This window comes from Caretta caretta, chromosome 13, assembly GCF_965140235.1.
Source record: "Caretta caretta isolate rCarCar2 chromosome 13, rCarCar1.hap1, whole genome shotgun sequence".
Classification (NCBI taxonomy): domain Eukaryota; kingdom Metazoa; phylum Chordata; order Testudines; family Cheloniidae; genus Caretta; species Caretta caretta.
This window is the reverse complement of record NC_134218.1, coordinates 13,432,230-13,448,266: the sequence shown is the minus strand read 5'-3', so window position 1 is coordinate 13,448,266 and position 16,037 is coordinate 13,432,230. Positions and strand designations below refer to the sequence as shown.

Sequence of the window (16,037 nt, the reverse complement as noted above, 5' to 3'; positions counted from 1 at the left end):
TGCTTGCAGACGGTCAACGTAAACAAACTGTCTCTTGGCCCACCAGCGGATTACCCTGATAGGCTGCATGCGATCCGTGGGCTGCAGGTTGTCCACCACTGGTGTGAGGTGTCTGGGTTTTGTTTTTGTTTTTTATTTCGCAGCCCTAGCCATCTGACATGGGCCTAGGTTATAACAGGTCAATGCCCTGTCACGTGACAGATGTCCATCTCTACTCCTGTTATGCATGGGCTGCCACACTCTGGCTATTTCATAGTGATGGTGACTGCAATGTACGTTTAGCTCCATGCTGCAGTGAAAAGCAGGCCTTGTCCACACTGGGGTGTGTAACTACATGTGTCAGAGAAACCCCCTTCAAGAGCTTTCTCCCATTGCTAGAGTCTCTCTCTGTTGTGGGAAAGGGCTCCAGCTGCCTGAGCCTTTCCCCACCAGAGGCTTTTCTTACGGTGGAGAAAGGCTTTGGCAGTGGGGAGAGAGCCGGACACGACACTATTAAAAATAGCCATGTAGACGGGGAGGCCCATCTTGGGCAAATAGAGAGTCATGAAAGGTATGTATTTGCTTACATACCCACTCTCCAGGCGTGTCTTTACCTGCCTAAGCTGCATCTTACAAGCTACAATGCTATTTATATTCATGCTGGGAAGCTACATGCATACGTGCGCTACATGCCGCTAAAAAAAGCATGTAATGGAGACATACCTTATGTTAATCACCCTTAGCATTACTGAATTTGTAGCATGTAAATCAGCTTCTGGATCAACAGGTATTGTAGAGAGAGAGTAAATAAAACTAATGCATATTTCTTTTCTTCTAAGACCTTGGCATTTTTCATGCTAAATGCAAAGGTATCTTATGGCACAGCTCCAAATAGTAATACAAACTGCGAGGAGTGAATAAAAGCATGATAATTCTTTCATATCTGCTGAGGCACATATGGTTCTTACAATAACCTCCACATTGTGTATTTGAATTTTAAATGGTACATATACTTACCACACACATATACAATTATCTCTAAACAATATGATCCCTCCACTGAACAGTTTCAATGTAAACAAACAGGAATTTACATATATTTGAATTTTTAAAAATGGTTTCCTTAAGGCTAAATGCTGCCAACTTTTAACTACCATAACCCATTTGCAAAGCAAACCATCTCCCTATAAGGAGGTGCTTAATGTGACCAAAATTGTTGTGAGAAAAAGGTGCAAAAATTTTGCACAGGAATGAAATACCGTATATAGTCCAAAGGTAATATCCTGGCCTTATTCTAGTCAATGACACAACTCTCATTGACTTCAACAGTGCCAGGATTTCACCTCACTTGTTCAAATCCCAGTTTAAGTGGACAAATACCTTAATATATTCGCACTGGTCTGGATTTGTGCATATAACCATATTGTATGCCTGTACAATGCATGTGTGTAAATCCTAATCTGTGTGCATGCATTGGGGTACTTTCTCACTTAAACAGGGTATACAGAAAAGAGCGACATTCGTGCAAACAAAAATCCAGCTCTGCATTTTGTCTCGCCAGTTACATTTCGCTGATGAAAGTTTTCTTTAAATTAGGAAAACTGAGCCCCTAAGACATGAGAACAACATAGAACGTCTTTTAATTTTCTTAATAATGCACAAAGACTAATGGTTGCAATAGAGAAGCAAGCTGTTTAGCAAAAAGAAAAGGAGTACTTGCGGCACCTTAGAGACTAACCAATTAATTTGAGCATGAGCTTTCGTGAGCTACAGCTCACTTCATTGGATGCATACCGTGGAAACTGCAGAAGACATTATATACACACAGAGACCATGAAACAAAACCCCTTCTCACCCCACTGTCCTGCTGGTAATAGCTTATCTAAAGTGATCATCAAGTTGGGCTGTTATTCTGAAAGCTGTTTAGCGAGTCAGAAGTTTCAAATTACTAATTGCTCAGGTAGGCTGCTGCCATTTCACAAATTCCCCAGAAAGCACAAAATATAATGCTTGTTACAGTTCTTTTTAATAGCATGATAATTTCTAATGCCATTACTTTGCTCCCATTGTAACTGTCAATGGGGGGAAATGTTTTAAAGACAAAAGAGGAAACAAGGGAACTTTTCAGTTGGTGAGATCTGTCAGAATTATTTGTCAGAAATCTGTCTGGGTTGTTGAGGTTTTTGACAGCCACATGGTAGCATGCTATTTTACTTGCAAACAAGACTTGAGCAGTAGATCCTGACCTTTATGGTTTAGTACTGAAAGAAGCTTTTCTCTCAGCATGTCACAACTTCTGTAATATTCACGCTTTTATTTGTTTGGGAGGGGAGTCATTTTCTTAAAAACAACACAGCTTTCCTCAAATTAACCACTAAATGTAACCAAGTCAGATTGTTTGATATTGTCTAACAGAATGTGACTGGTGCAACCGGAAGAAACATTCTAATACAACATTGGGCAACAAAGCAGCTTGAAAAGAAAAATTAAACTGTATTTATGATAGAAAATACACATTATGGAAATAAATAATAATTCCACTAATGACATATGCCTGGTACTGCCAGGTTAAGGTTGCTTGTTCACTACATCGTCTACCTGAAGGATGGTCCAATGGTTAGAGCCATAGCATTGGACTTGGGACACCTGTGTTCAATTCCCTTGCTCTGCAATAGACTTCCTGCATGACTTTGGGCAAGTCACTTAACCACCCTGTTCCTCATCTATAAAAATGGGGGTGATGATCATTCTTCTGTACCTCACAGGGTTTTGTGAGGGTAAATACATTAAAAGTTTGTGACATGTTTTGAGATATCCTACTGAAAAGTGCTATATAAGAGCTAGATATTTATTATTAATGTGTTTAAAGACTTAGGGTAATTTGAAAGTAAAATCCATTCTCACAATTGAGGAAAGGGTGCAGGAACTCGTCACGTATCCAGTACTTCTGCCTACAGGTTGGAATGGTGGATAATGTGCTTATATACTACTTGGATATGGTGATAATGGATCTTTGTAATGGTGCCTTTTGTGATCCCTTGCTTTCTCTGGGCAGCTGGCATGGATAGCCCTAGATGACCTCTTGCAGGATTTTCCATCATTCTCCCATTCTTTACTTGAATCTTTTCAGACCTTATACGGATACACTGAAGAGAAGAAGTTTAGTCCTTTTACTTGTCATGTAAAATTAGATTGAAGAAAGCAACAGAAAATATACACAACTATGAAACAATCTGGGAATAAAATGGACTAAGTGACCTATAACTTTTTTCATCTCTAATCTGTAACATTCATTTAGTTATAAACAATGGGCATTTGCTATGTACCCACAGGCAAAATGCAAAGGGTAACCGACACTAATTCCCTTTAGGGACATTCCAAGCAAGGTCTGATGCTCAGGTTATTTCATTCCATGTGAAATCCCATCTCACCAGGCCAGTATTTGGATCATAACAAAAGTGGGGCAATCTGACAAAGAAAATATCCAGACCAGTAGATTATTTGCCATACCAACACCAATGCAAAACACAGTAGGTTGTGCAGCAATGAACCTGTCCAGCTAATTGATGGGTTTAGTCAAATGTGTGTGATCTCAGTTAATTTACTACAATCAATGGGGTTACCCAGAGAAAGGTATCCTTTCAAGTTTAGTTAGCTGAAAATCACATGCACGCACTGAGCCACATCATTTTCAATGTGAAACCAAATCCTGTTCTCCATATAAACAGACCAAACTTTAATTCTAATCCAGGGAAAACGTGGATTGTTACCAACGAGAGATTTTGCTGCCTTGATTATGGGCTGAGAGCAACATTCTCCTCTTCATTTACACAAAGGAAGAGGACCAAAACAAGTGACCCTTGGCTGCAGGGGCCTCCAGAAAAGGGCAGCACTGACTTTGAGAACTTGTTCCCTATTCTTGGGACTAAATATAAGCCTCTCTTTCTGGTGCTCAGCAGGATCAGTGCTTTAGGGATGAATGCCCTCCATATTGTCCCTTACACACTTAGGTGCTGGAAATAGGTCTGCTGGGGGTGCTGCCACACACCCCCGGCTTGAAGTGGTGTCCATCATATACAGGGTTTAGAGTTTGGTTCAATGACTTTCGGCACCCCCACTCTACAAATTGTTCCAGCGCCCCTGTTCACATCCCATGAATTTCTGAGTGGAAGTTTGATTGAGCGTCAGTGCTGCCTGAGACAAGGTGAGGTAATATCTTTTACTGGACCAACTTCTGTAAGAGGTATTAATACCTAAGGAGAACGTCCTGCAATTGTATCTGTACAGCAGCCGGGGATGCTGCCACCACTTGGTAAGGGGAGAGGGAATAGCAAGATGGGTAACATTTCTAATTTTACTAATAAGAAATTAAAGTGGAGCCTTACATCTGGATTATTTCTTGGATTCTCGAAATTTGCCATTACAAGGGAAAAGAAAATCCCAATCTTGGAAAATGAAATAAATACGGGAAGAAAAATTATCTGAGCACATCAGCCTGATTCTTTATATCCAGCATCTGGTTGCACTTTCATTCGTTTTAAGGTCTGGTGCTTCAAAACTGAATCTTAAAGAAACAATAAAAGGGTCTGCTCTTATCTGGCAAAGCAGGATAAAGTGACTTTGAGGTAAAGCCTTTAGGGGATTTCCTGTTGACTCAATGCCTTCCAGCTACAGGGCCTTCTGCAAAACAGGTTTAGTGGGCAAACTTAAAAATAAATGCCAAGATGTAGTGCAGTTATTGACTTGTGATGAAATTTATCGTAGCAGTTTCTGTGTTCCAGCCTATGCCTTTAACAAAAAAGTATAGCTTGTTTCAGTATGCTTTTTAAGGGAGCTAGCTTAGTTTGTGGCAAAGAAGCCTAGGCATTTCCAGACCTCACCGTAATATGTTGCACTCCATTCTGCTGGGGAATCAGAGATGGTATTTAAGTGAATTTATGCACATATGGCCAAATTCAGAGCTTGTGGATAGGGGTTCAATTCCACTGTTATCAGTTAAGTAGCACTCACTTACTCCAGTTCTCAACCTGGTGCAGAGCATCCATCCCTCTGCCCCTACACATTCATTTCTGGTTTTTATGAGTAGGGGATATTTGAAATCTATCCATTTCTGAGCTAGCTTAATTTACAATGAATATCAGTACTGATGATTAATGGGATATGCCTCACTGGCACCACTGTCTTCTGTAAACATTTGAGGAGCTGGTCAAATGTTATTTTTTGAACAATGCTTCTATTCCTCAAATAAATTGTCTAATAATATTTTGCATTATTTGACCAGCTCTTCAACTGGCTGAATAATATCTGTCAACATTTATTCATAGAAGATATTCATCAAAATATATTCCACTCCCACTGGAGTCCCTGGAAGCTTTGCCATTGGCCTCAATAGGAGCAAGAAGAGGCCCAAGGATATATTATTATAATTTTTTCCTTTTGTGGCATAAAGGTGTATGGTACTTAAAAGACAACAATATTACAGGGTCAAATTTCCAAAGGTATTTAGGCACCTTAAGATGAAAAATAGGTGCCTAGTGGGATGAATGGGAGATAGCCACATAACTACTTAGGCACTTTAGTAAATGCATATGCATCTTTAGGCACATCAGTTCCATTGTAAATCCAGCCCACAGTCCCTACTCTGAGAAGCTTACAGTCTAAAGCCCCAATCATGCAAACACTTAAGTATGTGAATAGCTATACTTATGCAAGCAGTCCCATTCAAGTAAACTTTATGCAAGGGAGTAGTCACATTAAGTAACTGCATAAGCATAAAGTAGCCCCTGTACTAGGAAAAGGGCCCCTTTGCTCTGATATCAGCTAGGGTTGATTACAATTAGCCACTTGGATAGACAGGACCAAACCATTTTCAACTCCCAAAAAACACGGTGGACTCCTGCTGAAACAACAATTCAATAAGGGCTGGGAAGTAACATTCTGGATTCCTTTTGTCACCATAGGGTCACTTTCTTCGTATAAACAGACCCTTATAAATCTGCACTGGGAAAGCCCAATGGAAGCCTTAGGATGATAGCTCCCTTACTGATTTTGCTCTGTGCCTTCACCTATTGTTACCTTTGCTTGCCATACTATTTGTACATGTGCATGTTATACACACACACACACAATTTATTTGTTATAGCTTTTGCATATTTATTTTGCATATTAAGGCCAAAATCTGAACATGCAGGATAGATAGTCTCATTACTTTTTCCAATGAGGAGCTTCTAGGAAAACTGCCTGGCAGATAATCAGGTAAACAAAGATAACAAAGCCTTTGACTGCAGCAAGCTCTCAAAGCCCAGAAAGAAGGATGTTCTTTAAAAATCCCTTGTTAAAAGGGAGCATATGCTTCTTCCTCAGAACTGACAGTGCTCGGTTGGTTATTACACAGCCTCAGCATTACTGTTACGATCAAGTGCAAAACCCAGAGAGAGAAGCCCTTTGCAGCAAGGGAGCTCAACATAAGAAATATGCTGATGTTTCATGGACTCTAACTTCATACAATATGGATCATGTTTGAGATGGCATGAAAAATGTCCTGGGCAATGTGAGGCAGGGGAGGGGAGCCACAACTTTTAAAAAAAAAATGCATTTTGATGTGCAGAACTCCAGACAACCCCGCTTTGCACTCTGATTAAATTGGCTTCCCTCAAAAATTCTTCCACTTCCTGGACGTTGAGAAAGAGGATAGTGAGGAGGCTCAGGTGCACTCTCCCAAGTGCTCGTTAGAGACCAGATAGCACCACATTAATGGTCAGCTTACTTTTCTGCTCATGTCCATTAAGTGTCAGTCATCTATTAGCTCTTGAGAGATTAGGCCAACACAGAGGTTTTATGACGTGCTCTCCAGCAGCACTGAGGAGTAATTTTTACACGTATTTCTTCAAAGAGAAACTTACCATGGCCTCTGAATGGAGTAACTCCTCTCTTTTGTTATTCCCCTCTCCACCCCCAAATATGAGTTCAATTGCTTACAAAAAGAAAGAGATATGAGCCATCAGCAAATTCGAACACTGGTGTCAGCAACTGAAAATCCATAGATTTGACTGGAGTCACACTGGCTTACATCAAGCTTAAAATTAGACAGGATATATCAATTGCCTTTGAATTTGCCCTGATTAATTATGCTCCAGTTGTTTCTCAGGTGTCTGCCATTAGAGGCAGAGTTTATTTCTAAATGGCCTGTAGCTGTAACCCTTGGTGGTAAGTTTCCATAGAATTTTTAGTGCTGAGCTATTCATTCATTTCATGTTCATGCTGGCGCACCACAGCACTCACAGTGACAGCCTGCTGTGGGATCAGCTACAATCTCTTTGTTCCTGAAGCCAGTGCCATGACTTAAAAGACAACTGCATCCCCTTGGCTCAGGCCACCAAATTGTCTGGTCAGAAGGCCACTGTGAACGGGTTGTGAAAACATTTGTTTAAAGTTTTTAATTGCAATTGACACTACCAAGCCAAGCGCTGAAGGCAGCCATCTTGATAACAATGGATAGCATGGCAGTAGGGGTTCCCAATGTGAACCAATTTCCAGCCTGCTTTAATAGCAGTTTCTATGCCACACATACACACACACACATACGCTAGTTGGAACATTCAGCAGAGAAATCTGGGCTAACTCAGTTTTGTTTCACACTCCACCTATAAACCATTATTAAAACAGGTTGGAAAGTGGCTTACATTCTCTTTGCCTTTCTTCAGAATCACAAACTATCAGTAAAAGCTTAAATCAAACAAACCCCAAACATTTGAGTTTGTTCAAGGTGAAAAGAGCTTCTTACTTTGCTGTATGTTTCCAGACTGTTGGGATATGCTGCATGCATGACATCTGGTTTAACCAAATGGATGTAGATTGTCTTTAAACTAGACACTAAGGTGGAATTTTCAAAAAAACACTCAGCAATAGTCTAACTGCTCCCACTGAATCTATATTATAGGATTCCAAGATTGTCAGTCTGGCTTTGTGTGTGTCACTCTTGAAGCCTGGAATGTCTGAGTCAGTGTCAAGTGATGAAAGCAGTTACAAGCATGGTTCAGAGCTATCTTTGTTCAGAATATCAACAGTTTCAATCATCACTGGAATTCATGGTCTGTTACCACCCAATATTTATGTTCTCAGCCATTTGGGGCTTTTTTTTTAATACCCTTTACAAATTACACCCAAACGACATCAGGGGCTTTTAACTAGTTTGAAGGTAAAACTCCCATTGATTTCAATGGGAGTGGAGTTAAGCCAATGCTGAGTACTTTTGAAAGTCCCACCATACAGTGCCTTCAGTATGTGTCTGTGTTGTTTGTTTGTATAGCACCTAGTACAATGGGGCTTAAATCAAAGTTTGGGTCCTTAAGCACTACCGCAATAGAAATTAATAAGAAAAAGATGTATGTGTCCTGCATATTTTAAAGGGTATTGTATGGGCTTATCTTCACTACTGGCTCAATTGGCGCTGCTGCAATCGTTGGAGCGGGCATCGATTTAGCTGGTCTAGTGAAGACCCGAAAAGTCAATGGGAGAGTGCTCTCCTGTCGATTTCAATACTCCACCTCCCCGAAAGGCAGAAGCTATATTGACAGGAGGGTGTCTCTCATCCACATAGGATGGTGTAGACACCACTGTAAATCGATCTAAGCTACGTTGACTTAAGTTACATATCTTACGTAACCTAACTAGCATAGCTTAGATCAACTTACCTCGTTAGTGTAGACCAGACCTATGATTTCAAAACAGTGCATAGGAGGTATGAACAAACTTACTTTTAATTTTCTCTATACAGTTGCATAGATCCCAGGTACAACTTTCAATTTTTACTACTTAATGGACTGAAAAAAATATTATAGAAAGTGGTTGATATTTCACTACATCAGTTCATTACTAAAATAATAATGCCCTATGTCTTTTAATTATAGTAATTAAAATAATCCACAGTAATAAGAACTATAGAGATTATCATATTTGCTTATTAACATGATAGTCCAGTTAGTTCTGTGATGGAACAATGATTACTAGGCTATTATGCAGTGACATCTAATTATTCTGGAGAAAGTTATGAGTATTTCTGTTTGTAAGTTTGTGTGCAATCACATCTCATTCTATCATATCTTGATAAAGCAAGGATACACATCAGGGAAGAATCTGGTTGCCAGGTGCCAGACCTCTGAAAAGCTGGTCAAACCAGGGGGTTTTCTTAACTGAAATTTAAGGGTGTGTTATTGGAGCATATCAGTTAACACATTCTAGTTAACACATTCTAGCACATTAACATGATCCCATAGTCTAACATATATAAGGCAAAGGAGACTTTCAGATATGGTTGACTGAAGTCTAGGCTATAACTCAACCAGTTTAGCATATTTTAAAATCAATACTCCCTTGTCTCCAGGAGTTTTAGAGCATGTTAGAATATGCTACCCATTTGTTCTAATAACTTACCTTTAAATCCTAGTCAAGACAAGGCCCAAGGAGTTAAGGTTATCAACTGACCTGTTGCTGTTGACAAATTTGGGGACTAGTTCTTAGTTCTGGCCTTGTGAGTTTCTCCTCTCAAATGCCTCATTTTGTTGACATAAGACTAGATTGTAACTCTACAACATGCCTGCCCAACATGCCTGCTATCTCGTTCCCTTTACTCTGAGTCAAGTGTTTTGACAAAGTTATGTCACTGATTATTCAGAGTCAATGTAATTCCAGTTATGGGGTGGTCCCTCTTTAAAGATCTTCTGTTATTTTACCAATATTCCCTATCCATCCACCAAACTATGGGTGAGAAGAAAGCTGGGAAAGAATTTCTGGCCAACCTGTTCATTCTGAATGACACATTGACAGGATTTGGTTTATTAACTGATAATTGTCTTAAATAAAATGTTTCTCTCATTTATTATTTCAGAAAAGGAGAAGGGGTTTTTCTCTTTGCTGTTCTGCTTTTGCATTTCAATCATATTATCACAAATTATGCATATTAGTTATGCTTTTACTGCTTCCCTGCAAGTAAACTAGAAATAGCCATAAAGTGCAGTAGTATAAGCTTTCTCAGGGTCATTTCACTAGGGTTATCTGGTTTCTGCTATTTGATTTGGCCCTTTCCTAATTTTAAACCACTGGCATTTCCCTTCTATGACACCTGTGCTATGTTCATTGGGATCCAAATTTCAGGATCTTGTACAATGCTGTGGACAAAACACGGTCCATTAATAAGTCTCTTGAGACGGCTCCAAAGGGCTCAGTACAGGAGGCTTCAGGAATTCCCACACATGTTAATCTGTACTTTTATCTCTAGCTTGCCCAAAGGGTTTCTTCACTACCTTATCCTTCATGTTGGATAGCAGGTGCATGGAAATGCAACATTCACAATTTTTCTTCTTTTAATCATGCTCAAGGAATCCAACGTCACTATCTTTTAAGATGGAGAAAAGGAGGTTGAGGGTGGGCCATATGACAAACCATTTCCAAGTAGATTTGTTATCATGTCTGCAGGTGGTTTGGTGTTTAAATACAGATGGAAACCCAAAACATTTCACACTGAAACAGCAACTTTCATCCAACAATCTCAAAGTGCCTTGCAAACATTAATGAATCTGAACAACACCAGAGGGAGCAGAAAAATTGTTTTACCCTGTGCTATGTTTGACATTCAGTAGCAGTTAACTGTAAAGAGTTGGCGGTGCTGCATCACCATCTCTGGTCATGTAGTAGGTGATTAGAAGTCCCAACTGAGCAGGATGACAACAGAATGCTGAATGGGATTCTAATGAAAATAGCCTATCTTTCAAGCTACCAGCACTACTCCAGAGGCCAAGTACATGTGCATGAGTATGCATATCATAAGATATGGATTCATTTGGCCTTATATAAATAAAATTGATCCCTTGATAAGTATACAGTAAAAACCCGCCTTAAGCAATCTTGCAAAAAACCCCACACACCCAACAATCACGTAAGAGAAATGGTCTTTAACTAAAGATCTAACAAAAATTGTGTGGGGAAGTCTTGGGCATATGGTACTTTAAAGTGGTAAATTAAAGCAAAACAGGGTGTGAAGACAGTAGGGGAATATTTGACCTAAAATCATGCCACCTAGCAATGTGATCCTATCAGCTCTCACAAGACAGGTAGAGTTAACACTTACATGAGAGGCCTTAAGGGAGATTTAGGGCCAAATTTTCAAACAGTTGTACAAAAAAGGCTTGTGCATTTTTGCAGGTTTGTTTTATGCACAAGTACACAAGTTGGGATTTATGCACTTGCATAACTATGTGTGCATGCAAACCCTGACTTGTATTAAGCATCAGGGTATTTGCATGTCCACTCTTTGCCCTCCACTCTTCCCATATTAGATGCTGCAAGAAATGCTGTTAATGATTCACAAGATACTACTCTGGCCTCTGAGGCAAAGCCTGCACAGCACCAGAGCAACCTCTCAGTCCAGGTGAACAGATTCACGCAGGGGTGCTGGAACAATTTTTATAGTGAGTAAGTGAGAGTGCTGAAAGCCATTTAACAAAACTGTACACTCTGTATATAACGAAAACCACTTCAAGCCAGGGAGTGTTGCAGCACCCTCAGCATCCCTAGTTCCAGCACCTATGTACTCAGGTTCACAGGGCTCAGGCAAGTGCTCTAAAAAACAGCTATACAGACAGCAATTTGAAGTTGCAGCTCGGGCTGGAGCTCACCCCTCTCCTTGGACTTCGGAGCCCAAACTCCAGCTCTAGCTGGTAGCTGCAACTTCAAAGTGCCCTATACACAGCTATTTTTAGAGTGCTAGTAACGAGCCCTGCTAGCCCAAATCTATTGATCCAGGCTGGCAGGCTGACTCCCACTTGCTCCATAATGCTGCATAGATATACAGTGCTGAGCAACACCACACAGATGGTAGACAGTGAAGAGAGAGAACGTTGCTAAGATTCAATTTGCACGTTCTTCACATCGTTGTCAAAGCTTCTATAGACGAAGCCTGAAGCTTCAGCACATTGTTACACTGAGCAGTGCAGGATGGGACATGCAATATTACTAAAGTTGAGGTGTTATTTCTTAGGGCTTGTCTACAATTAAAACACTACAGTGGCACAGCTGTGCTGTAGTAGCCCTTCAGTGTAGCCACTACCTATATCGACAGGAAGTATGTCGATCAGTGTAGGTAAGCCACCTCCTGGGAAGGCAGTAGCCAGATTGACAGAAGAATTCTTCCATCAACCTACCGCTGTCCACACAGGGACTTAGCTACACCACTCAAGGGTGTGGATTTTTCACACCCCTGACCAACATAGTTAAACCAACCTAATGTTCTATTGTAGATCAGGCCTTAGTGTGCAACAACTGACATCTGCAAAGCTGAATAGCTCAGCCTTTGGTTGATCAAGTACACATCCCTCTGCAAAAGCTTTGAAGACCAGACTCTGCCCTCAGTGACACTGATGATATTGTGTGGGTGTAACTGAGGTCAGAATTTAATCCTCTGCCTCTCGTTCTCTCCCATGAGCCAAATGAGCAATAAAGGCAGTCTTCACTCCATTCTGCCTAATGCGGTTTGTTTTTTAGTAAGCCTATCCAAGGAACTTCTCATGTTTCCCAGTGGAAGATGAGCTAGCTTCACAAACAGGACTCAGACTTCTGATTTTGTGCTGGCCCTGACTCAACCTAGCAGCTACTTCCTCTAATTTATGCCAGTAGAGGACTGGTATAGCTCCACTCCAACATGCTACTGATATACCCATCCCCTCCCCCAGCATGCTCTTTAAACCAGGAAACCCCCATGATGATAAACCATCACTGTCCCTCTCCACAAGGGTAATTCTCCACTGGCCATTTATGGCCTGGATCTGAATCTGGGCCCAATCCAATTAAGCATGCAAGTTCTTGTAACTATAACATCACTTTCTGAACCCAATATTATGCTACAAAGATATATATCTGGCAGACACTATGGGATAATTCAAACCTGGTGTCAGTGGTGAAACCTCTTTGCCTTTGATGGAGTTGCAGCCACTTACATCGGGTAGGACTCTGGTACTGAGGGAGCTTATCCACTTTCAACACGAACCACTTTGATTCATATGTTCCACTTTCTCTGTATATAGTCTTTAGTGAAAATATCCTACGGGTTCTATATTAACAAGGAATCCTCCAAAGAACTGATTTGATAGAGAATCTTTCTCTGTTTGCACAATGTTCATTACATTTAACAGCTATTTTTATAGCAATAGAAAGGTACTTTAATATTAAAGAAGCAGAGTTCCTGTGACAGGTGTTACATACTTACTACCCCTAATGCATACAGTCTCTAATATTACATATTAAGTAGTGAAGGTTGGTATCACATACTAATCAATGAAGCTAAACAGTCCTACTGCAAATTCCCTGCTAACACAATACAAAGTTGTTCTCAGTTTTTGCAAGCTCTTCAGTTATGCGCAACAAATGCAACGTTTGCATAAGCAATAACAATTTCTGCATTTACCTGTGGAATAGTGTCTTGAGTTCTTGTATTATCCATGGCTGTGAAACTTCTATTTGTTTCATCAGTACCCAGAGGGTTACACACTATAGTTTATTCATGAAGCACACCTGCTTTACAGCAGCACAGCTCTCTCTCACTCTCTCAATCTTGCAGCGAGTGTTGATTATTAACAGTTACTTCCTTGTACACTGAGACCTCACAGAAACTAGAATGGTGTAGTGCTTCCTTATGGCAAACCTGCTCTGTGAGAAGAGAAAAAGTAGAAGTTGATTGTTTGCTTTCTCTTGAATTGATACTTATCTTTTAGTTACTTCCTGAAATCAGTGAATTATACTCTATTATTAGACACTGATTCCATGTGAACTCAAAGCACGTACGTTGCTAAAACAATGTTCAGAACTAAATACAATAAAATCTTCCAAAGAAATTTTAAATGTTACTGCCACTGGGACTGGACTTTCATAAGTATGGTTCAGTGCATACCCAGCAACCCTAAGTGCATGTGTTCAAACTGCAACTTGAGCATGTGCCTACTGGGCAAGGGCACAAATGCACCTACAATGAAGCTGTAATTTCCAGCTCAGGTAGATGTACATGTACTACCTTTGATCAAGTGTAGAAGCCCTACAGTCCCTCACTCTGAGGTGGGTGGCTGTGGACCCTAAAAGCCCTGGCATCCCCAACCCCATAGCCATCATCCTGGTCAGCTGCCCCAGAGCCACGGACCCTGAAAACCTAATTTCCCCAGCAGTCCACTGGGCAGGCTTTCTTCCTAGATCCCACATCCTCCACATGCTTCCAAAACCTGTGTTGGATCCACTGGAATTCATCAAAATCATACTCCGTAAACATTTCAATTTTGACAAATTGGCAACTTCTGACAAAATGTGATTCATCAAAATTTTTCTGAGCAACTCTAATAATGAAAAGGATGCAACCGATGAAGTGAGCTGTAGCTCACGAAAGCTTATGCTCAAATAAATTTGTTAGTCTCTAAGGTGCCACAAGTACTCCTTTTCTTTTTGCGGATACACACTAACACAGCTGCTACTCTGAAACCTGTCTAATAATGAAAACCTTCCTCATTGCAGTGAGGCTTGATGGCTGTACAACACTTGGAGATCCTTGGAGGAGAAGCATAATAGAGGTGCAAATAAATGTTGCTAAAAACAAATTTCCTAATTTGAACAGACAAAGCATAGGGCCTTGTTTTAGTAAGGCTATTAACTTGGACATGGGCTGTTGACTCAGTAGCTCTGGCAAGCACTGCTCTGTGGAAAGTTTAATAAAAGATTTTCTTTCTTCACAAACACTTTTGACCCATGTTGCTCTGATATCCAAAGTGATGGGGTGAAAGCTGTCTATTATTTTAAAAAGTGACAGTTTGGACAATATATTTACACAATTTTATGGGATTTGTTGGAACATTTTGATACATTCAATTCAAAAAGTACATCAAAATTAAATATCTAGACATCTGATTTCCCTTTAGAATCTTTCCAGTTCCTGAAGAATTTCTATTTTCTTTTTGAATGAAGGAATCCCATGGAATTTTGCTATAATCTGATTATGGCACTGCAGAACATTTTAGTATTGCACAATTATGGGTTTATTTTATAAAAATTCAGTGGAATCATTAGACATGTTCCCTCTACAGTCTGCAGAACAGCACTTTTTGCAACGTTTATAATATGTGAGAAAGCAATTAATCAGAATGGAGCTCAATTGCTACTTTTAGAGCAAACATTTTCAATTAATCTGAAGTCGATAATTACACCTTCCTTTAATAACTGCTTGTGTGATTTTTTTTCCCAAGGCCTTATGTTAATTGACTCAAACATATGTCAGGATCGTGGGTTGCAGCAAACACATGGGAACACTCTTGATTTAAATAAACTCCTCTTCCAATCTCGCTTATGAGCAAGAGCTTCATGAAGAGGTGGGACTTGCACCTCCATGCAGGACAACACCACGTTTGGAGTTCAGAGTGCAGTGGCTGACTGGAGGGATGACAGGTCGATGGGGCAAACTGATTCTGTAGGAAGTCTACACTACAATGCTACATGGGCGCAGCTGCATTGGTGCAGCTGCACCGCTGTAGCGCAGCCGGTGAAGACACGCTATGCCGTCAGCATAATTAGTCCACCTCAGCAAGAAGCATAAACTACCTTGGTGAGAGAGCATCTCCTGCCGACATAGCACCAGTGTGGACAACGTGAAACTTGTGTTGCTCATGGGTGGGTGGGGACTTTTTCACACCCCTGAGCGACAGAAGTTAGATCGGCTTAAGTGGCCCTAACACTCCTCCACTCTTCACAATGGGTGAAATCCAGAGAGTCACCACAAGGACAATGCATCACTAAACACAGCTTAGTTTGGACTTAACTGATGCTTAGGAATTGTGCTGACTCTGTGAAAGCAGAGGAAAGGGAAATTTTACACAATATCATAGAATCATATACTGCATCACTTCCCCCTCCCTCAAAAGATTCTACAGTTTCGTTGAGATTGTTCTTTAACAAAATAACGGCCTTTCTACTTGGCTTATCCACAAGGCCCCTACTCCATCCACCGTTAAGTCCCTCTTAAAACCCATTTCTGC

General features: G+C 40.5%; 1 protein-coding gene across 1 annotated transcript in view; it reads right to left on the bottom strand.

Annotated features, from left to right (window-relative positions):
* LOC125622470 (formin-F) overlaps window positions 1-13,565 on the bottom strand; it is a 62,110-nt gene extending 48,545 nt beyond the window's left edge. The window contains exon 1 of the mRNA XM_075118753.1: window positions 13,436-13,565. Within this exon, the coding sequence (XP_074974854.1) occupies window positions 13,436-13,471 (36 nt within the window). The 5' untranslated portion in view covers window positions 13,472-13,565. The remainder of the gene's footprint in view (window positions 1-13,435) is intronic.
* Between the last annotated feature and the right edge of the window lie 2,472 nt (window positions 13,566-16,037).